The 22,428-nt window shown below is 49.0% G+C and overlaps 1 protein-coding gene across 3 annotated transcripts in view; it reads right to left on the reverse strand.

The window, feature by feature from the left end:
- ZNF385A (zinc finger protein 385A) overlaps positions 1 to 14,735 on the reverse strand; it is a 199,603-nt gene extending 184,868 nt beyond the window's left edge. For all 3 annotated transcript variants that reach the window (XM_028709213.2, XM_028709210.2, XM_028709194.2), the window contains exon 1: positions 14,708 to 14,735. In XM_028709213.2, the coding sequence (XP_028565046.2) occupies positions 14,708 to 14,720 (13 nt within the window). In that variant the 5' untranslated portion in view covers positions 14,721 to 14,735. The remainder of the gene's footprint in view (positions 1 to 14,707) is intronic.
- Between the last annotated feature and the right edge of the window lie 7,693 nt (positions 14,736 to 22,428).

The raw sequence follows: 22,428 nt of genomic DNA on the forward strand, positions 1-22,428 counted from the left end.
TCAACTCTGCTTCCCTTTTATACTTTGCCTGCTGATTGCAGCACCTGGGCTTCGTGTGACAGGTGACCATCACCTGTTCCAAGCCTATTCCAGCTGATGAATCACACCCCTGCTCCTAGAGCTAGGGATGTCCTACCATACCCTCCAACATTTCTCCATTGAAAATAGAGACATCCTATACCAGGGGTTGGGACGTGGGTGGCACTGTGGGTTAAACCACAGAGCCTAGGACTTGCTGATCAGAAGGTCAGCGGTTCAAATCCCCGCGACGGGGTGAGCTTCCGTTGCTCGGTCCCTGCCTAGCAGTTCAAAAGCACAGCAAAGTGCAAGTAGATAAATAGGTACCACTCTGACAGGAAGGTAAACGACATTTCCGTGCGCTGCTCTGGTTCGCCAGAAGCAGCTTGGTCATGCTGGCCACATGACCTGGAAGCTCTACGCCAGCTCCCTTGACCAATAAAGCGAGATGAGTGCCGCAACCCCAGAGTCGGTCACAATTGGACCTAATGGTCAGGGGTCCCTTTACCCTTTAGCTTTATACCAGGGGTCAGCAACCTTTTCCAGCCATGGGCCGGTCCACCGCCCTTCAGACCATGTGGTGGGCTGGACTATATTGGGGGGGGGAATGAATGAATTCCTATGCCCCACAAATAACCCAGAGATGCATTTAAATAAAAGCACACATTCTACTCAAGTAAAAACACGCCGATTCCTGGAACATCCGCATGCCAGATTGAGAAGGCAGTTGGGCCACATCCAGCCCCCGGGCCATAGGTTGCCTACCCCTGTCCTATACCCTCCAACATTTCTCCAATGAAGATGGGGTGTTCTAAGGAAAAGCGGGGCATTCCAGGATCAAATCAGAAACCAATTAGGCTTCTGTAAATCTGGCACGATCCCTGGGAAATAAGGGCACTTGGAGGGTGTGAACAAGCTCCAGGGAAGATGGAAGCTTTTTGGAAAAAGTCAATTCTAATGTTTCTCAACCTGTGGGTCCCCAGATGTTGTTGGACTACAACTCCCATCCTTCCTAGCCAGCATGACCAGTGGTCAGGGATGATGGGAGTTGTAGTCCAACAACATCTGGGGACCCGCAGGTTGAGAACCACTGCCTGGAGCTGTGATGACAGATATGCCTCGGGTGCCCCTACTGCTGGCATCTATTTGATCTATATTGCTTATGCTCATAAGAAGCACCCTGCTATCTAACCTAGCATTTGGTTCCCACAGTAAACTTGAGAGCAGAAACTCACCTGCAATTCAGAGACATACTGCCTCCAACAGTGAACACAAGCCATAGTCATCATGGCTAGAAGCCACTGAGATCCTCCATGAATTTGTCTAATCCTCTTTTAAACCAGGGACAGGGAACCCATGGTCTCCACATGGCACTGAACTACAACTCCCGTTATCCCAGACCATTGCGTGAGCAGGCTTGGGCTGATGGATGCTGGAGTTCAACCACAGGCTCTCTGCCCCTGTTTTAAAGCTATCTATGTTGGGGACACGGGTGGCGCTGTGGGTTAAAGTCTCAGCGCCTAGGACTTGCTGATCGAAAGGTCGGCGGTTCAAATCCCAGCAGCGGGGTGCGCTCCCGTTGCTCGGTCCCAGCACCTGCCAACCTAGCAGTTCGAAAGCACCCCCGGGTGCAAGTAGATAAATAGGGACCGCTTACTAGCGGGAAGGTAAACGGCGTTCCGTGTGCTGCGCTGGCTCACCAGATGCAGCTCGTCACGCTGGCCACGTGACCCGGAAGTGTCTGCGGACAGCGCTGGTCCCTGGCCTATAGAGTGAGATGGGCGCACAACCCTAGAGTCTGGCAAGACTGGCCCGTACGGGCAGGGGTACCTTTACCTTTACCTTTTATGTTGGTGGTCAGGGACGCGGGTGGCGCTGTGGGTTAAACCACAGAGCCTAGGACTTGCTAATCAGAAGGTCGGCAGTTTGAATCCCCGCGACAGGGTTGCTCCCGTTTTTTGATCCCTGCTCCTGCCAACCTAGCAGTTCGAAAGCACGTCAAAGTGCAAGTAGATAAATAGGTACCACTCTGGCGGGAAGGTAAACGGTGTTTCCGTGCACTGCTCTGGTTCACCAGAAGCGGCTTAGTCATGCTGGCCACATGACCCGGAAGCTGTATGCCAGCTCCCTCGGCCAATAAAGCGAGATGAGCGCCGCAATCCCAGAGTCGGCCATGACTGGACCTAATGGTCAGGGGTCCCATTACCTTTACCTATGTTGGTGGTCACCACAACTTCTTGTGTGAGTGAATGCCATAGTTTAACCATGGAATTATTGGAGCAGTGTGTAATCGCTTGCAAAAAATTGTCCGTCTTGCTATGAAGGCCAGGCACCATGGAGCAAGACGTATCTCCAAAAATCCTTGGTGGTACATACCACCCAGCATCACAAAGGACAGACATGGGCTCTGGCACACACCCCATTTGGGCCTGCAATAGAGTAACACTGTTAGCCCTCTGGCAGCACTGGATTTAGGGTGGTGCAGGTGGTTCCCCTGCACAGGGCGCTGTGCCAAGGGGACACAAAATAATAAGAAAGAAAGAAAGAATTTTTGTGAAAATAAGAAGCATTTGGGGGGGGGGGGACTGCCAAATTTCATCCTGGCTCAGGACACCATATTACCAAAATCCGCCCTTTCCTCTGTAGATTGTTCCTACAGTTTGGACCCATGCGTCAAAAAGCTGCACTTTAGCATTAACTGCGCACCCGCAGGCTTTTCTGTTCAGCAGACATGCTCAATGAGCTGCACATTACTGAGCAAGATGGATGCCATCATTAGAAAGAGCTGAGATCCCACCCATATGGTTGCCTATGCAAGGGGCGTATTGCTCTAAGAATATCTAAAACATATGGTGCTCTGGATGTTGCTAAACTACAAGCCCCATTCTTCTCAACCATTGACCATGCTGGCTGGAGCTGATGGGATTTGGAGTCCAACAACATCTGGAGGGCTACAAGTTCCACCCACCTCCAAATTACATTGGAGTAGATTGCTAAAGACAGCATTAGGAGGCACTGGAGCTCCAGGGGTCCCCATAAGCCACTAGACCAGGCACCCCCCAACCTTCAGCCCTCCAGATATTTTGGACTACAATTCCCATCATCCCTGACCACTGGTCCTGTTAGCTAGGGATCATGGGAATTGTAGGCCAAAACATCTGGAGGGCCACAGGTTGGGGATGCCTGCACTACACACCATTGCAGCTCAAGTATTTCCGGTGTGTGATGTCAAACCCTGACAACACCAAGGTTGAAGGTTTGAACCCTGTATGGGGCAGCTGAATATTCCCGCATTGCAGGGGGTTGGACTAGATGGTCCTCAGGGTCCCTTCCAACTCTACAATTCTATGATTCCTTCTTTTCCTCTGCTGCATCATCGGATGGTACAGCAGAAGGTCGCCCCGTTTGTCTCAGTCCTATGTTTGAAGGTTCTTGCAAAAGTTGCAGTGCCCTCTAGTGTCCGGAAATGGAAAGCTGGTTTCTCCCTGCCTCTCCTGCAAACCTCCTTTCCCTGCTCCAAACTGAAATAAATGACAGAGGGAAGGTATCCTTGAAGCTCTGCTCTGTGGTAGGTGGAGGGTGTGTTCATACTTAGCAACATCAGCTTTCCATACACAGACACAGACAGTAGCTCCTGCAGCCAATCGGAAGCCATGCTGGACATTTGGCTTCCAAAAATCGTTCAGAAACCGAAACACTCACTTCCGGGTTTCGATCGTTCAGGAGCTGATTTGTTCAGGAGCCAAGGCGTTTGAGATCCAAGGTACGACTGTATATATACTCAGGGGACAAGGTGGAAAGGCAGGTGATCTTTCCCATACCCTCCAACATTTCTCTCATGATTTTATTATTTATACCCCGCCAATCTGGCTTGCCCCGCCACTCTGGGCAGCTTCCAACATATATGAAAACATGTTTTAATAAAACATTAAAAATTAAAAAAACCTTCCCTATACAGGGCTGCCTTCAGATGTCTTCTAAAAGTTGTTACTTATCTCCTTGGCTCGTATAATTCCATACCCTCCAACATTTCTCTGATGAAAATAGGGACGTCTTAAGGAAAAGCAGGACATTCTGGGATCAACTCAGAAACCAGGACAGCTTCTGTAAATCCGGAACTGTCCATGGAAAATAGGGACACTTGGGAGGGTCTGTTTTTCTGAGGGTGCACGACACTAGCTGTGGAAAGCAAGCCAGGGTTGAGAGAGCAAAAATCACTCCTGAATTGCATCATCTAGTGCCAGGAACAACAGTGAAGAGGAGATTTCTTCTGAGGACGTGGAAAGTTAATTTCCCTCACCACAAAGGGATCACAGCCCACATGTACAATTATAGGATTACAGTGGTACCTCGGGTTACATATGCTTCAGGTTACATACGCTTCAGGTTACAGACTCCGCTAACCCAGAAATATTACCTCGGGTTAAAAACTTCGCTTCAGGATGAGAACAGAAATCGTGCTCTGGTGGCGCGGCGGCAGCGGGAGGCCCCATTAGCTAAAGTGGTGCTTCAGGTTAAGAACAGTTTCACGTTAAGAACGGACCTCCAGAACAAATTAAGTATGTAACCAGAGGTACCACTGTACACGGCAGGACTTCTGCATGCAGCTTGAAGAGATACCTCAGTCTAGCCATCATGCTGTACCAGAATTCTTCTGTTTAAGGATATTTAAGAAGCTGCCTCCTATTGATGAGGACCATGGATCCATCTAGCTCAGGGATGGGGAATCTGTGGCCCTATAGTTTAGAGCTAATCTGACCAAACTCTCACCAGTTTCCATAAGAAATGTCTTTATTGAGCTGTGTTTCCAAGTTATGCCCACTGCAGTCTTGGATGGCCAGTACAACAAGGTCCCTTATGCAGACAGACTGTATCTTGTGGTCAACATCAGGTGGAAGACATAACTCATTAACTGTTAGCCTGCCCTTTATATAGAAACCCAAGAGATGGGTTTCTGAAACCTTTGTGCACATAAGCAAACAGGTACACCCCATCAGGAATGGTTCAGTTTCTTTTGAGTGATAATAATAGCTTCAAAATACACAGAGTGGCCCTCTATGCACTGGCTGCAAAAAAATATAATGAAATCAGGAAAAAGGAGTTAGATCAGTGTTTCCCAAACTTGAGTCTCCAGCTGTTCTTGGACTACAGTTCCCATCATCCCTGACCACTGGTCCTGCTAGCTAGGGATGATGGGAGTTGCAGTCCAAAAACAGCTGGAGACTCAAGTTTGGGAAACCTTGGGTTCGATGAAATCGCTATAAATTGTTGTGGTGATTCAGAGGTTTAATCTGAAATCAAGCTAGTTTTAAGCTTGTTCGTGTCTGTCCTCTCTCTCACACACATTATGGATATATATTCTGTATTATTAATGTTATGTACTGAAGTTCTCACCCTGGGCCAGCAGGGGGATACTGTAGATAGTTTTCACTCAGGTCCACATATGCAAATAAGGAATTGAAAGTGACGTTCAGTGATTGGATAGTTACAGAAAGTTGTTACTGTTGCGTTGTAGTGGAGCTCTACATAAACTGGCTGAACCCTTCAGTTCAGTTCAGTTCAGTTCTGTTCTGGCCTGCGAATAAACAAGAGCTGTTTGAAGAATCGCTGTGTCGTCTGATATGTTCACCCACAACCTAACAATTAATATCATTGCTACAAGTTTGTCATGGCCTTTGGCTAGAATAATAAACTTCTTTTAAAAAAAAACAAAAAACCCTGAAAATTTGTTTTGTCATCCTTACCCTAGGTATCTTCCCCTTGTGCCATGATTATTACTTGTAGATGTCAAAGGTAGATTTTAGGCTTCCTAAACGAATTTCCCATGATGCCAATGAAAACTTTTTAAAAACACACCCCAAAAGTGCCATGAGCAGAAAGTGGTGAGGGGAGGCACCATTGGCAGAATCTGTCCCATGGCCTGGAGGGTCCTCACCCCTGGTTTGGGAGATCAGTATTCGAATCATACCAAACTTCAGTTTACTGTGAATTTGTTTTCATTGTTCCCCAAATAAACAAACCTGTTTTTTGTTAATGCTGTGTAATCGTCAGTGAAACTCGTGCTTAAAGGGGTTTGAACGATTACCCCCCAATACCTACACCTACGCCCATGCTGTTAGCACTGCAAGACTGCGGCAAATTAAAATGGATCTGGTTTTTAAACACTCGTTTAGCCTGGTTACTTCACCTGCTCTCACGCTATTCGTGATTGGCATATTATTTTAAGGCTTTTTAAACTGAACGCGCAAGGCGTCTTCGGGGTATTTGCAATGGAAAAGGCAGAATCAAAAAGCTTTTCAATCAAACAAACAAGCAAAAGCAAGAGGCACCTATTTTTACCGCAAAGATTTCCGAGCGCTGGAACGGGAAGCCTGCTCAGTGCCCAAAGCCATTGTGACAGGCCCCTTAACAAGGGAGAATCCATCAAACTGCACGCACCAGGCAGGGGTGAAAAATGCTCGTCACATTGCAGAGTCCACTTTTACTGGGGCAGGAAGCGCCGGGGCGGGGGGCAGACTTCAGCTGGGGTATAAACATGATTTACATGTTCCAGGTGCATGTGTCCAGGCCAAGTTCCAGGTTGCAGCTCCAACTCCCTCATTAAAGAGCTGAGAATACCTCCCTCGCTAAGCTATCTATATTTAGCTTCCCTTGTGGATGCCGGACACATTCCCAGCCTCTCTCAGCCCTAGCTAATCTTCCTCCTGGGAGCCTGCAGTCAAAGCAGCTCTTTTGTTTACTGCCCTACATTGACTCGTCATCTTCGATCCCAATGACATTGCAGGCAGACGCATCACGGCAGCCAGGTTATGATGTCACTGGCAGAGGATTATGTCCTCACCAGGAGTGGGAGCCAGTGGAAAACGAGAAGAGAAGATTCCATTGCCCCTGCACATAAAAACTTGGCAGTGTTGCCAAGAGACTGCCTAACTCTCCTGGTGGGACACTGGAAATGCTTGGAGGTGCAAATTGTGGGATATTGGGGAGCCATAGGCCCCTTCAGACATCTTGTTTATCCAGCAACTATCCTCATTTGCTGGCACAAATTTTAGGAGGTGGTTAGATTATATCCAGTCTTTGTTGAGCATTCCTTCCTATTTGTTTATGACGCAGTGATATGACAACGAGAAATTATCCGGCATTCATCCGGATACGCTTGTGGGGTATTTATAAGCATTCCTATTAATCATTCATCCATCCCGTTCTTTTTGGTGCATTTAGCCATCACTTTCCAAACAGTGCTGTGGGTTAAACCACAGAGCCTAGGACTTGCCAATCAGAAGGTCGGCGGTTTGAATCCCCATGACGGGGTGAGCTCCCGTCGCTCAGTCCCTGCTCCTGCCAACCTAGCAGTTCAAAAGCACATCAAAGTGCAAGTAGATAAATAGGTACCACTCCGGCGGGAAGGTAAATGGCGTTTCCATGTGCTGCTCTGGTTCGTCAGAAGCGGCTTAGTCATGCTGGCCACATGACCCGGAAGCTGTACGCCGGCTCCCCCGGCCAATAAAGCGAGATGAGCACCACAACCCCAGAGTCGGCCACGACTGGACCTAATGGTCAGGGGTCCCTTTACCTTTACCTTTTCCAAACTGCAAAAAGTCTCTCTCTCTCTCTCTCTCTCTCTCTCTCTATATATATATATATATAGTGGATTTGTTACAGTAGGGTGACAAAGCTCATTAATGCATTTTAACTGAGCAAACCTACAGTTCTGCTATGCGCTTATGTGCCTCTTGCAAAATAGTGACAAGTCTGGAGGCATCCTACAGCTGCTCCTGCTTCCAGAGCCACCCTCTCTTGGGAATTTACTATCTCTCCCTCTTGCCAGCCCCACTTTGGTCAAAACTCTGCTCCCAATCAATAGCTATGCTTGTTTAGGGCCTGCAGGGACTGATAAGGTTTAAATCTGAATTGGCTACCACTGTCAGCAGTGGGAACAATGTTTTGTGTCTGATGTACAACATGCTGCTGCAAAAGATGTTTCTTTTAATAGCAACCCAGAACAAGAGGGAATTTCAGGAAGTAAAAAATTCTCACCTGTGAGGCAGTGTGATATGAAAAGCTGCTAAATCCCAGCACTTCTCGGTTCTACGCAACTCATAAAGGTACCCCAGGATGAGAGTAATCAGACCTCAGCATAGCTGTCAACTTTCCCTTTTTTTGCGGGAAATTCCCTTATTCTAGCGCTGTTTCTCGCTGCTTCCTGCTGCTATCCCAGATTGTTAGATATCCCATAGACTGTCCCTGGGACAGGTGAGGGTGCTGATCCCTTATTTTCAAATCTGAAAGTTGACAGCTATGGATCTCAGGCTTGTCATATCTACTTCACTTTTTACTACAACCCCAAGATCTACCAGTGTTATAATCAAGTGCAAAGAAAACAACAACCAGTAAGAATTAAAGAACAGGTCTGCCTCTGAGCACATTCTGTGCTAAGGAATTTGTTTGCAGTCCCAGACTTGACCTGGGCTCAAAGTCCTTTAACACCAAATCCACTCCAGGTTAGCGGCAGAAGCAGCTGGCATTGTAGGGCAGTGCCACAGAGCCAACCTTCTATCCTAATGCTAGCCTGGCGGATCCTTACCAGGGTGGGGCAGTGGCAAGGTGGGGGGCACTGTACTGGCAGGAGTACTGGGTTGGCACTATACTCATGCAGCCCTGAACTTGCTGGTGCCCTGCCTCATCCTTGAACCATCCTTGAACGTGGCAGCAATGCTGGGGTCTGGAAGACAGCTCTAGGGCACAGCCCCAGCGTGCCAGTCGCGCCTGCTTAACTGCTTTCTTTTCAGCAGCCTGATGTAGGTGGGGGAAATCATTTAGTTGTTGCTCCTGTGAACTATACTCAGAGTCGAGAGTGGATTTCACACTCTTTATTCAGCTCATAGTGGTGAGGAAGAATGGAAGTTCACCCAGAATGTCTGCTTTATAGACATTATTTACACAATGGGCCCCACATGATTGGCTGATTCCAGGATTCACCTGTAGGCCAATCAGGCTGCGGGTTCACTTCCACCTGGAGCTGGATTGGGTGGTTCCTGTGGACCAATCAGAATGCTGCATTCTGAACCCTATTGTTCCAGGACCAATCAGACTGCTGCATTCTGAATCCTATTGTTCTAGGACCAATCAGACTGCTGCATTCTGAATCCTATTGTTCTAGGACCAATCAGACTGCTGCCATTTGGATCCTATTCAACTCAGTACATAACATCCTGTGAAACAAATGGGAGTCAAGCCCCCTTTTGTTGATCTTCTTCAAATCTCCCAGAGACGTGCCAGAAGATCTAGGAGACCTGCCCTCTGGACTAAATGTATACAAGCTGTAGCACTTCCTTGTTGCTGGGGTTATTGTAAGTAGGGAAAGCCCAAGATGGTGCCCTTCTGATGTTACTGGACTCCAAGTCCCATCAGCCCCAGGCAGCATGGGCATCGGTCAGGGATGATGGGAGTTGTAGTTGTGCAACATCAGAAGGGCACCACTTTGGCTACTCCTGCTGTAAAGAATGTCAGTCTAGGTGGCTCTTCCTCTTCCTCTGATCTGGCAAGGCATTTCCTATGTTCCTAAGCCAAAGTGCTCAAGATCACTTAACAGAGAGTGCACATCCTTCTTTTGTCAATGCAAAATACATTAGTGGGCCGAGTGGTAGAATTCTATTTAAAACTAAAGTGGGTCATGCAGGACTGGGAGTCAGTCCGCCCATCCCTGCTTTATTGCCTTTGGTCATCCCCGAGCCTAGTCAGGGGAAGAGACAAGCTCCCTGGAGCTGGCCCAGGGCTGGCTCCTTTCTCAATGGGATGCTTTCAGAAAGACCCGAGCCTTGGCTTCCCTCGCTGCTTAGGATGAGGTAGAGCCAGGGCTCTCTGGCCCACGTCCCAACCTCCCAGTGCTATTTACAGGCTGCAAAGTTTGGGATTCTTCAGCTGCTCTGGCCCAGCCCATGGATTGGCTGCGGTCTCTCCCACATGCTGTGGGCGAACTGAAGCAAGTTGGATGGACGGCAGGTGGCCTGGTGCTGGAGGCAGAATTCCCGGGCTCCTTCAAAAACCGCTTCGATCAGGACAGCTAGAGAGCTGCCTTTAGCCTCCCGAAATGGCAATCTCTCATGTGAAGCAGGAGGCAATGTTTGCCTGTTTCCCGTCCCATTTATAAATTGCTAAAACAAAAGGTAGAGGGATTCCAGGATACTTGGAAGTAGCCCCTATGGATGGGCCAATTGGTCAATTTGGGTCTCTCTCAGTTTCTCATTTTTCTAAGCTTAAACTCAGGTCTCCACATTTCAGCAGCAACTTGCGATTATTACAGTGGTACCCCGGTTGTTGAGTATAATCCGTTCCAGAAGACCGTTCGAGTTCTGAAATGTTCAAAAACTGAAAACTCAATATGGAAACCTCACTATGGAAGCTGTGTGGCATGTTTGACTTCCGAGGCATGTTAGAAAACTGAAGCAACAGAGACGTTCGAAAACCAAGATCACTGTATTTTTAACTTTTCATGAAACTTCGGTGTCTTAATGTGAATTTCTCATACAACCCACATTTCCAGAGCTGTTGCAAAGATTATAGAGACTACAAGCACAGCAGAACAAAATGGAAGGGTGGACTGTGCCACTTCAGGCTGCAAGTGGCAGGAAGCAAAATTTTGAATGCTTTCCTACACAAAAAGAAAGAGACTCAGGGTAAGTAGAAAACTAACACTGGAAGAGGTACATTAGAAACTTCCTTTCTGATGCGTCCAGTTTTAAGCTAGCCCTCTTCCTGACACGTTAGTTTTCTACTTGCGAGGAGTTGTTACATGGCGCATTCAAAAATATCATGCACCAACACATACCGCACACAGTCTTTAGTGGTACAGTTCATTTTACTAGCTCATTCTGCTGCAACTATATACCTAATAGGCCGAAGAACAGGTAGGTGAGATGCCTGGGACACTAGAACGGCACTGTAAGCAGTGTAATAAAAGAGGGTTAGCTGTGCCACGGGCATCCTGTGGTCATTACTTTTGTTTAATTAAACACAGGAGATGCGCTTCCCATTGTTAAAGAACAGCAGCACATTGTTCTATAGCTAAATAGAAAAGTGACACATAAAATTGGTAGGAGATTACTGTAGACCAGGAGTGGAGAACCAAGATGTTGCTGGATCATAACTCCCATTATCCCTGACCAATGACCATGCTGACTCAGGCTGATGGTAGCTGCAGTCTAACAACTTCTGAAAGACCACAGGTTCCCATCCCTGGTGTAAAGGAAGTTTTAGCCTTGCGTGGATTCCCCATACCCTATTTTTAAAAGGCTACATGATCACTCCTATGACTGCTTTTAAATGTTATCAGAACACAAGTGAGGTTGTGACGCGAGAGCCAGTGATGACACAGGCACTAGCCAATAGGGGCCTTTTCAAGGCTGTAATGTGTAATACAACGTAACCCAGCAACCAGGAACCAACAGGAGAAACCAGGAGGCAAGGTCAGAAATTAGGTCAGAACCAGAGAACAAGCCAGGGTTGAAGACCAGGAGCACGCTAGAGCTCAAGAAGTTGCTCAAGCAAAACTCAGCTGGCACAGGGCTCGTGGACATACTATGAAGCTGAACGCTAGGAGATTCAGGAGGACAGATTTTAAAAAGTACAAGCAGTGAACATTTTGCACGTGTTCGATTGGAAGGGTGGCAAACTGAACGAAGCCAGCGAGAGAGACATCTGTCAGGAGCTGGAGTCAGGTGTAAGTAGCAAGAAAACACCCAGAGTCAGTTAACTCTTTATTCAAAGAAACCAAAACAGCACGGGCCTAGAGATCCCAGCAACATTTCCCAGCAGGTCTTGCCCCAAGAAGGCAGCTGAATGAGGCAGTGAAGGTCCCTGCCTCCCCACATCTGCCTGTCCCATCCTCTCCAGGGTTTTCCCCAAGCATCCACAAACTGTGCCTGCCCTGCACACAACCAATCTCTGCTCTGCTCTGTGTGTTCTAGGAGACTGGGGAGAGGGGAGCTGGTCACAGCAGGAGTGGGAGACTTCTTAAGCACCCTGCCTGGTCTCGCCTGTTGGCCCTCCTCCTCTCCAGTCTCTGCTTCTGCCTCTGATTTTGGACTGCTCTCTGCTCCAGAGTCTTCCCACTCACTAAACCCTGTTGCCTCTTCTGCTTCCGACACCTCCTCCCCCCAGTCTGCCCCCTCTTCTCCCTCTGACCACTCATTGTCACCCCACCACCGCTCCCTGAGCTCTGAGTCTTCTTCTCTTGGGGGGTTCCCCAACTGCTGCCTCCCACCGCTCCTCTGCATCCAGCCAGTCCCTGACAAGACAGCAGTGCGGATCCTGCTGCTCGCTGGCAAGAATCAACCTTTGGAAGAGAGGCTGCTCATGCTGTTTCCTCCATGGGGAACTGACATTGTTTGAGAGACTAGCATTGTCTGCCAGGGTGACTCCCTGCTGCTAAGCTTGCAAGCTTGTAAATGAACAGATAGCACCCAAAATGTTAAGTCTCAATATACCCTCCTCGCCAGGGTGGGGAACCCACTGCAAAAGGCTTTTCCTGGAATGGCCTTTGAATGCGCTCTGCACATGGTCAGAGGCATTCTCCTCTTCATCTCAATCTGTTCCAGGCCAGCCTGAGCCCCGGAGAAGCCTAGCTTAGCACGGTGGCTGTGCATCGCACCCGCCTTCAACAGGCAAACATACTGTAAACATTTCTTTCCCTGTCATTGCCAGCAACAAAGAGAACGTCTCCTGCTGTCAGGCAAACAGCGAGCGCAAGGCTTTCTCTCATTCTGACTTCAAAGGCGGCATTTCAAGCATGGAGGAATTCCAGCCATGCTGAGCAGGAGACCCACACGGTCCTTGTGGGAGAGTGTGCGAGAACTCAAGAGTGCAGTTCACAGTTCCAAGTCATCTTTCTGAAACGGCAATCGTCCCCTCTTACATTAGCGCCAGCGGTCAAACTCTCTCCACCTCAGGACCCTCTGTACTAGGACTGGGCGATATTTGGTTTTCAACAACACGATATAACATCAGCTAAACATTGTGATATACAGTGGAACCTCAGTTTCTGAATGTAATCCGTTCCAGAAGACCGTTCGACTTCCAAAACATTCGAAAACCGAAAACTGAAAGCGGAAGCCTCAATACAATATAGGAAACTCAAAACAGAAGCCGTGTAGCACGTTCGGCTTCCGGAGATCATTTGAAAACCAGAGCAGTTACTTCCGGGTTTTTGGGATTCGGGAACCGAAACATATGACAACGGAGGTGTTCAACAACCGAGGTTCCACTATACCAATATATCATTATGTCTGAAATAAGGATGGAACTATGTGGAAGCGAACAGTAGGGCTTGACGATATCTGGTTTTCAACATTGTGATCTATCACCAACTAAATATTGTGATGCACTGATACATCATGATGCCTGAAATAAGGATGGAGCTATGTAGAGGCATCAGCTGGCAGTTTCCCCCACACTGTGATTTTTGCACAGCACACACACACACACCATGATTTGCAATATATTTCCAGGTCAAAAATTATGAAACCGATATCACGATATGGACTTCAAACTGGTTTTGGACGAAATATTCATATATCTCCCAACCGTGCTCTGTACTTCAGTGGAGATCAAACCATCACACATTTCTCTCTCTCCACTCATTGGCCCCAAGTTCAGGGAAAAGTAGACTCAGCTAGGAGGACTTAAAGTGGGACACAGAGGGTTAGGGATGCCTTGGTGTGTGTCCCGTACTCTAACCACTACACCACACTGACTCTCTTGTGATCTGGAAACCAACTGCAACAATCTGAAAAGCACTACCAGCTAGGACAACTCTTCCTGGTATGAAAGAGGCCCAAATACTCCTGCCTGGAACTCCTGGGAAGCCGTGTTTAGGAGGACACCCAGATGCCAATTAACAATTGAGGGGGCACATGAGGACCAAAGCAATTAATGTCACATGCCGTTAGGCCTGCCGTATCACTTGCAGCTATAAATACCAATATAAAAGGGACAGGCTTTTGCTCAGTGGCAGAGCATCTGCTTCACATGCAAATGCTCCCAGATATATAATCCCCAGTGTCTCCTGATATGGCTACGAAAACCCCTGCATCTCAATGCCTGGAAAGCCATTACCAGTCAGCACAGATCGTTCTTCCCCAACTTGGGCCCTTCAAGATGCTTTAGACTACAACCCCTCATCAGCTCCTGCTAGCACAGGGCCAGAGTTAAGTACCAGGTGAACCAATGCAGGGATGGGGTCAAGGGTCAGCACAGTCGCCGCAGGGAGGAAGAAGATTTAGGGAGGGAGGGGACTCCATAGAGTCAATGTTGGATCTGCAGGGTCTGGCAGCTTCCCATAATGTTTAGAACCAGCGCCCCTGTGTTCCTAGACATCACAGTGTATAAGGCAGTTTCATATAGTCCTCTGTAAACCCGCCAACCAAACCTGTACTTAAAATAAGACTTAAAAGTTGGCTTGCAGAGTATGCTCGATACTTTCCAGCAGGGACAGCTCACCTCTGGCTCTCCAGATGTGGCTGGACATCAGATCCCATCATTGTCCCTGACCACTGGGCCATGCTGGTGGGAGATGGAATCCAAAAAGATCTGGAGGGCCACGGGTTGTCCGCTCCTGCCTTAGGAGAATATTTCCTAAGCGATCCAGCAATCATACAAACACCAGCAGGAGGAATGCTATTGTATCCCTTACCTGAGCCCAACATGTGGATGAAATCCAGAGAGCGGGGCCGTAAGAACCGTTCACATGAAGATGCAGATCTGGGAAAGGTCAGAGGTCACCAGCGGAGGAAAGCTCAAGCAGATCCAGATACCACAAGAGAGACAGGAGCCAAAAACCCCAGCGGAAGTCCTGCAGGGTCTGCCACCATCAGAGCTGGTCAGAAGGAGCCACTAGGAGGAGATCCATCATGCAAAGCGACCTCACATGGCAACCCACCGTGGGAGATGTCTCAAGAGGCGGGTTACAAGGAGAAGGAGCCGCGCGGGGGGGGGGGGAGGCTGATCCCACCGGGGTGCGTCCCAGTTTGCTTGCCAAAGCCACCACGGCATGACACAATGGGGCCGCTCTGTCTCACTGCATCTCTCATCAAAGGCAGAGCGAGAAGGCAAAGACGACAGCAAAGAGAGGACTTGAAAGGCGGCGCGCGGACGTCAGGGCTTCACCAGTCCCTTTGGCAGAGGGAGGCAGAGGCAGGCGGAAGGCAGGCAGACCCCCGGAGCCCAAAGGAGGCCTGGACGGGGCATGGGGACCGGTGTCTCCCTTGCTCAGCTTAGCCACAAGCTCTCCCTTTGGCCGTGCAAGCAGCTGACGCGGGCGCTGGGAATTCCTCTCCTTGCTGAGCCAACAAGTTCTGGGAGCCGGTCCCGAGAGGAGGCAGGACAGTTTGCACAGCTGGGAAGTGGTGTTGGCTTTCACCCGCCGGGAGAGGTGGAAGTGAGCCGCCGTGGGGGCCCTTCTAAAAACCAGCAGAGGGGCAGCAGGTCTTACCCAGTGCAGAACCAACACTGGGAAGCCTTGAACTTACACACACACCAATCACAGTCCCCAAAAAAGGACCGCAGTCTCTTGGGGTTGCCACCTTCTCTGCCTGCCCTCGCTCCTATGACCTGAGTAGTGGGCTTCCCTCCCCAATTATCTTCCTGTCGAGGGAAGCTTTATGCGATCAAGTATCTCTCTTCTTTCGCTGTCCGGGTGTCACACGGAAATTGAAGGGAGCCTGCCACAGTTGGAGGCAGCGATGCTTCTGAACACCAGTTGCTGGAAACCACAAGAGGAGAAACTGCTCTTGAGCTGTAGACTTAGACCGGCCATTGGCTTGATCCTGCAGGCTCCTCTTACGTTCTTAAGGCACAAGAAGGCAGATCCTTTGAAGGAAACAACTCTCATGTTCTCTCCCATAACCTCTGTGTCCTCCAGGTAAGTTGACTGGCCAGTCTGCTTAGGACAGAGGAAAGGGAGGGTGTTTTCATAAAATGCATAGTTGGCATACGTAATTCATTGCTAAGATAGGATGATGCTCACTAACTAGAAGATAAGTAGCTTACACATGCACTTCTTACATGAAAAGGGGGGGGGGACCATGTTTATTTCACTCCATTAATTTAGGCCACAATCCTGTGCACACTTACCTGCGAGTAAGTCCCACTGACCTCTGCATATCACCTGTTGGTTAGAGTGTGGTGCTGATAATGCCAAGGTCAATGCCCATATAAAACAGCTTTATATTCTTGCATTGCAAGGGGGTTGGACTAGATGATCCTCAGTAAAGATAAAGGTAAATGGACCCCTGACCGTTAAGTCCAGTTGCGGACGACTCTGGGGTTGCAGTGCTCATCTCATTTTACTGGCTGAGGGAGCCGACGTTTGTCCACAGACAGTTTTTCCAGGTCATGTGGCCACCACGACTAAGTCGCTTCTGGCGAACAAGAACAGCGCATGGGAACGCTGTTTACCTTCCCTCCGGAGCGGTACCTATTTATCTACTTGCACTTTGACATGCTTTCGAACTCCTAGGTTGGCAGGAGTAGGGACTGAGCAATGGGAGCTCACCCCGTCGCGGGGATTCGAACTGCTGACCTTCTGATCGGCAAGCCCTAGGCTCTGTGGTTTAGACCACAGCACCACCCGCATCCCTTTACATGATCCTCAGGGTCCCTTCCAACTCTACAGTTCTACAATTCTATGGCAAACAATAAGGAGGGGCTGCTATCTTCATGACCTGCTTGCGGACTTCCCAGAAGCAGCTGGCTAACCACTACAGAATAAAGAAAGATGGGTGGATTCGATGACCCTGCAGTGCCCCTTCTTATGCTGTAATAACCTTTAAAGGAGACATCATGTGCCTGTATACAGCGTTGATGGTTGATGGCCAGAAAGTTAAAATGTAGCACTGGGATTTCTCCCCCCTGAAAACCTTGCAGGACCCCTCTAAGAAAAAGCTGTGGCCCATAAAGAGCAGGCCAAGGATATCAGTAGCACTTAATTAAAACAGCAGCAGCAGCAGCTTATAGGGGCAGGTGGAGGGGTTGTGGGGTTCAAGGTGTATTTTTAATGAGACACTGCCCTCTCGCGGTTGTCCTCTGCTATTGCACTGAGGCTTTCTAACCTATGCTCAAGAACACAAGAAATGTTTGCCAAGCTTGTTCTTTATAGCAAAGAGGTGCTCACATATGACCACCTTAGAGTGCAGTGAAGTCTTCCCACCCCAGATGTGTTTCACAGCTCTCAGCCCCCTCTCAAGCTGTTCACATCAGCAAAGCTTCATTAATGTCAGATTTGTTTCTGTTTGTGTACACACCGAGGGAGTGTTGACAGGTGGGAATGACTTTACCCTACGTAAAGATGTCCACACCTTGGCTGGAGCAGAAAACCGGTCTAAGAAGCAATGCATCAAACAGCAGTACAGTGGTACCTCGGGTTAAGAACTTAATTTGTTCCAGAGGTCCATTCTTAATCCGAAACTGTTCTTAACCTGAAGCACCACTTTAGCTAATGGGGCCTCCCGCTGCCGCCGCGCGATTTCTGTTCTCATCCTGAAGCAAAGTTCTTAACCCGAGGTACTATTTCTAGGTTAGCGGAGTCTGTAACCTGAAGCGTCTGTAACCTGAAGCGTCTGTAACCTGAGGTACCACTGTGTTTTATAACGTATGCATTTCGGATAGCACCCTGGGTTCATGGACTAAAAGCCCTGCCCTGGAAACACAGTGATTGCGCAGTAAACAAGAGTGTGAACAAAGCCCAGTTCTGACCACTGGCCCATCTAGCTACACAACGACTCTTCAGGGTTTCAGGCAGGACAGGATGCTTCCCTCCAGGGCTATCTCAAGATGCCAGGGACTGAACCTGGGAACTCCTCAATGCATAGCATGGAAGTATATCTGGTTGGAGCAAGGCTTCATTGGAGCAAGTGTTTGCCATAACTCAGCCTCATGGAATCATGGAGTTGGAAGGGACCCCCCAGCCCAACCCCCTGCAATGCAGGAATCTCAACTAAAGCATCTGAAGTGAAGGACATGAGGCAGGAGATGGTAATGCAGGTGAGCTGCACACAGGTGAGCTGCAAGCAAGCTGCCGTCCAGCTCTGTGGAGGCTCCTTTTATTGACACAATATGCAAACCCAGGCAGATACATTTTGGGCTGTGACCTTTACATGTCTTCCAGTCCTGAGATCGTGGGGTGGTACAAAGCTATTTTGGCACCTGTTTCCACCATGTCATTTTCCCCTTGCACAGTGTATGACAAAGGAGACAAAGGTCTCAGAGACAAAGGTCACAGACAGGACACCGCAGTCTACTGAGATCACAAAATGTTAGACAGAGGGCAAGATGTTCAGACAGCTGTGGCTTTATCTGTGATGGGGAATGTGCCCCACACCCCAAGGTCACGCGTGCAGGCAGCTGAGGCTGCCCATGGGTGGAGAATGTGCTCTGCACCCACCGATCATCCCTACAGCATCCATGGCAGATGGACAGCCAACCCCTGCCTAAAAACCACCAAGGAAGGAGTGTCCACAACCTCCCAAGAGAGTGCGTTCCAGTGTCGAACAGCTCTTGCTGTCAAAAAGTTATTCTTAATGCTTAGTCAGAATCTCATAGCTTGAAGCCATTGGTTTGAGCCCTACCCTGCAGAGCAGGAGAAAACAAACGTGCTCCACCTTCAACGTGACAGCCCCTGAGATTATAACAAGCATTCAGTCCCCAAACACATGTTTGGGTTAAAGGGGGGTCCCTGGTCTGCAGTGCTGACTGGTCACGTGGAAGGCAGAGGCACCAACAGCAGGTGGAGCCAATGACAGGCAGAGCCAAGTAAGTCTCATTTTTGTCCCCATCCTCCTCCCATGCTGCGTTCTACAAGGGCAACACTGAGACTTGCAGCTATGCATACCCTCCAACATTTGTCTAATGAAAATAAGGATCTCCAGTGCTGTTTTTCTAGAAAAAGAGGTGCCGGAACTCACCATGAACACCTCCCTCGCTCTCTTAGAAGCACAAAGGTGCCCACCTGAGAGGTGCCGGAACTGAGATCTGGTGAGTTCCAGCTGGGGGGGAAAGCCCTGGGGACGTCCAATCCATACCCTCCAACATTTCTTCAATGAAATAGGGAAGTCCTAAGGAAAAAGCAGAGACATCACCTTGCCAACAAAGGTCTGTATAGTTAAAGCTATGGTTTTCCCAGTAGTGATGTATGGAAGTGAGAGCTGGACCATAAAGAAGGCTGATCACCAAAGAATTGATGCTTTTGAATTATGGTGCTGGAGGAGACTCTTGACAGTCCCATGGACTGCAAGAAGATCAAACCTATCCATTCTGAAGGAAATCAGCCCTGAGTGCTCACTGGAAGGACAGATCCTGAAGCTGAGGCTCCCATACTTTGGCCACCTCATGAGAAGAGAAGACTCCCTGGAAAAGACCCTGATGTTGGGAAAGATGGAGGCACAAGGAGAAGGGGATGACAGAGGACGAGATGGTTGGACAGTGTTCTCAAAGCTACCAGCATGAGTTTGACCAAACTGTGGGAGGCAGTGGAAGACAGGAGTGCCTGGCGTGCTCTGGTCCATGGGGTCACGAAGAGTCAGACACAACTAAACGACTAAACAACAACAACAAAGGAAAAGCGGGACATTCCAGGATCAAATCAGAAACCAGGACAGCTTCTGAAATCCGGGACTCTCCCTGGAAAATAGAGACACTTGGAAGGTCTCTGTGTATGCACTGTATCTTTAAAGCACATTTGAATTGCATTTCCTCCTCAAAGAGGAGCACTGCAGTTTAAGGGTTACTGGGAATTGCAACATTGCGAGGGGTAGACTACAGTGCTCAGAATTCTTTGAGGGGGAAATGTGCTTTTAAAGGTATAGTATGTGTGTAGCCTGTGGGGGAAGAAGAAGACAGGTAGGTAGGGGACCAAGGGGGAGGCAGCCCCCTGTTTTGCTCTAATGGACTCGCCTCCATTGCTTAGTCTGAAAACTAAGGTCTAACAACCTGGATCAGCTTGTCTTATCCAGCATCGCACACTGATGGCTATACCCACTAGACTGGAAGCCAGACCAAGAATCAATATTTGGGAGCTAAAGCTGGATATATTCCTTTCTTTTCCTTTCTTTCTGTTTTTGAAAACAAGGCACCAATGGTCTTTTAGCAGAAAAGCCTGGGCAGGCTGCCTAGGGAGAAAGATGGATTTCCCTTCACTTACAATCCCCCAATTAAGATTTGATAACCCGTCTAAGAGAGACACTTTAGCCAAGCACAAGAAAACGAGCTTAATGTAAAAATGATAAGTGGAGGGAATTAAGTCCCTTGCCAGCTCTGGAGTGGAGCAAGTGCCTTGATGTCTGCCATAGATCTGAGACACCGGTCCCATTTGACACAGCGGCCCTTAAGCGTTTTGACATGGAAGATCAAACTATATGGAAGGAGCCACCTCTGCCTCCTTTCTCTCCCTCCTGCTAGATCCTAGAAGTTTTGGCTTGCTAGACCTTGTTCGTGCACCCCACAGTCTGAGACTTGTGGCAGGGGGCAAAGCTTGGGGGGCCAGGGGGCAGTGGCCCCGGGCGCAAAATTCTGAGAGGGGCACAACCAGGTGCCCCGTTATGTACTGAGTTGAATAGGATTCAGAATGCAGCAGTCTGATTGGTCCACAGGAGCCACCCAATCCAGCTCCAGGTGGAAGTGAACCCGCAACCTGATTGGCCTACAGGTGAATCCCAGAATTAGCCAATCATGTGGGGCCCATTGTGTAAATAAGGTATATAAAGCAGACATTCTGGGGGAACTTCCATTCCTCCTCACCACTATGAGCTGAATAAAGAGCATGAAATCCACTCTCGACTCCGAGTATATTTCACTGGTGACGAAGGTGGGATTCGAACGCATGTGGTGTTATGTACTGAGTTGAATAGGATTCAGAATGCAGCAGTCTGGTTGGTCCAAGAACAATAGGATTCAGAATGCAGCAGTCTGGTTGGTCCTAGAACAATAGGATTCAGAATGCTATTCCACTCAGTACATAACAGCCCCCATGACAAGCTACCTGCTGTGCTCCTGCCGCCTTCCAGAGCCGCAGGGAGGCAAGCTGCACCCAGACTGGGCCTTCGACTTTCACGGCTGGGGAGGTGCCTCCATCTCCTTGCATGCCCTGCTCTTGGGCTGGCTGAGAGGCGAGGGCCTGCCCAGCCTGTGAGGCAGAGATGGATGGAGGGGGCAAGGCCTAGGGAGCTCTGGGCACTGGTGGCCCAGGCCCAGGCCGGGGAGGAAGAGTCTGTTCCTGTGGAGGGGGGAAGAGGAGGCTGTGGCAGAGGCCGAGCCAAGGTTGCTGCAGTCAAAATGGTGGCACCTCCACGCAGCACTCCTGGTGTTGGCCCACCAATATGCGCCCCCAACCCCGTGCCACACCACAGCCACCTGCATGATGAGAGGGAGAGAGGGAGAGGGCACCAGGGCTGCCCACTGAGGATGGAGGCAAGAAAACACCCAAGTGGAAGCCCCCCCCCGGAATGCGCCTCCTGCTTAGTCCACCAGGGGGTGCAACACTTGCCCTGCCCCAGGCACTGGCAACCCACACTATGCCACTGCTTGTGGAGCAGGGTATCTTGTGGCACAGGGTATCTTCTTTGGCGATCCCTCGTAGCCAAGTAAGATTGTCTTCCATAAACATGGTTTTAACATTGAGTCCATAAGTGACTGTGGAGGCGAATTCTGGATCCACACGTCCTTCCACAGTGGGGTCATTGGTTTCTGGGTGGGAGTTGATCACGGTGTGGATTTGCCAAGCGGGCCTTCCTCTTAGCACGTTTCTCCCTTGTGTCCTGAGTTCGAGTGTCTTCAAAGCCCGTGACACCTTTGGTAAAGGCTGTTCTCCAACTGGAAAGCTCGCAGGCCAGTGTTTCCCAGTTGTCAGTGTTTATACTACATTTTTTTAGATTTGCCTTGAGACAGTCTTTAAACCTCTTTTGTTGACCACCAGCATTACGCTTTCCATTTTTAAGTTTGGAATAGCATAGTTGCTTTGGAAGACGATCATCAGGCATCCGCACAACATGACCAGTCCAACAAAGTTGATGTTGAAGAATCATTGCTTCAACGCTGGTGTTCTTTGCTTCTTCCAGTACACTGATATTAGTTCGCCTGTCTTCCCAAGTGATGTGTAAAATTTTTCGGAGACACCGTTGATGGAATATTCTGAGGAGTTGGAGATGGCGCTTATAAGTGGTCCACGTTTCACAAGCATATAGTAAGGTTGGTAGTACAATAGCTTTGTAAACAAGCATTTTGGTTTCCCTGCGAATTGGTTACCCTTGTGGAGCAGGGTATATGCAGCTGCCAGCTCTTAAGAGACTAAAATGTTACATTTAGGCAAGGCCCACAGATGTGCCACAGCAGTAACAGTACAGTGGTACCTTGGTTCTCAAACGC

This window comes from Podarcis muralis, chromosome 2 (genome assembly GCF_964188315.1).
Source record: "Podarcis muralis chromosome 2, rPodMur119.hap1.1, whole genome shotgun sequence".
Classification (NCBI taxonomy): domain Eukaryota; kingdom Metazoa; phylum Chordata; class Lepidosauria; order Squamata; family Lacertidae; genus Podarcis; species Podarcis muralis.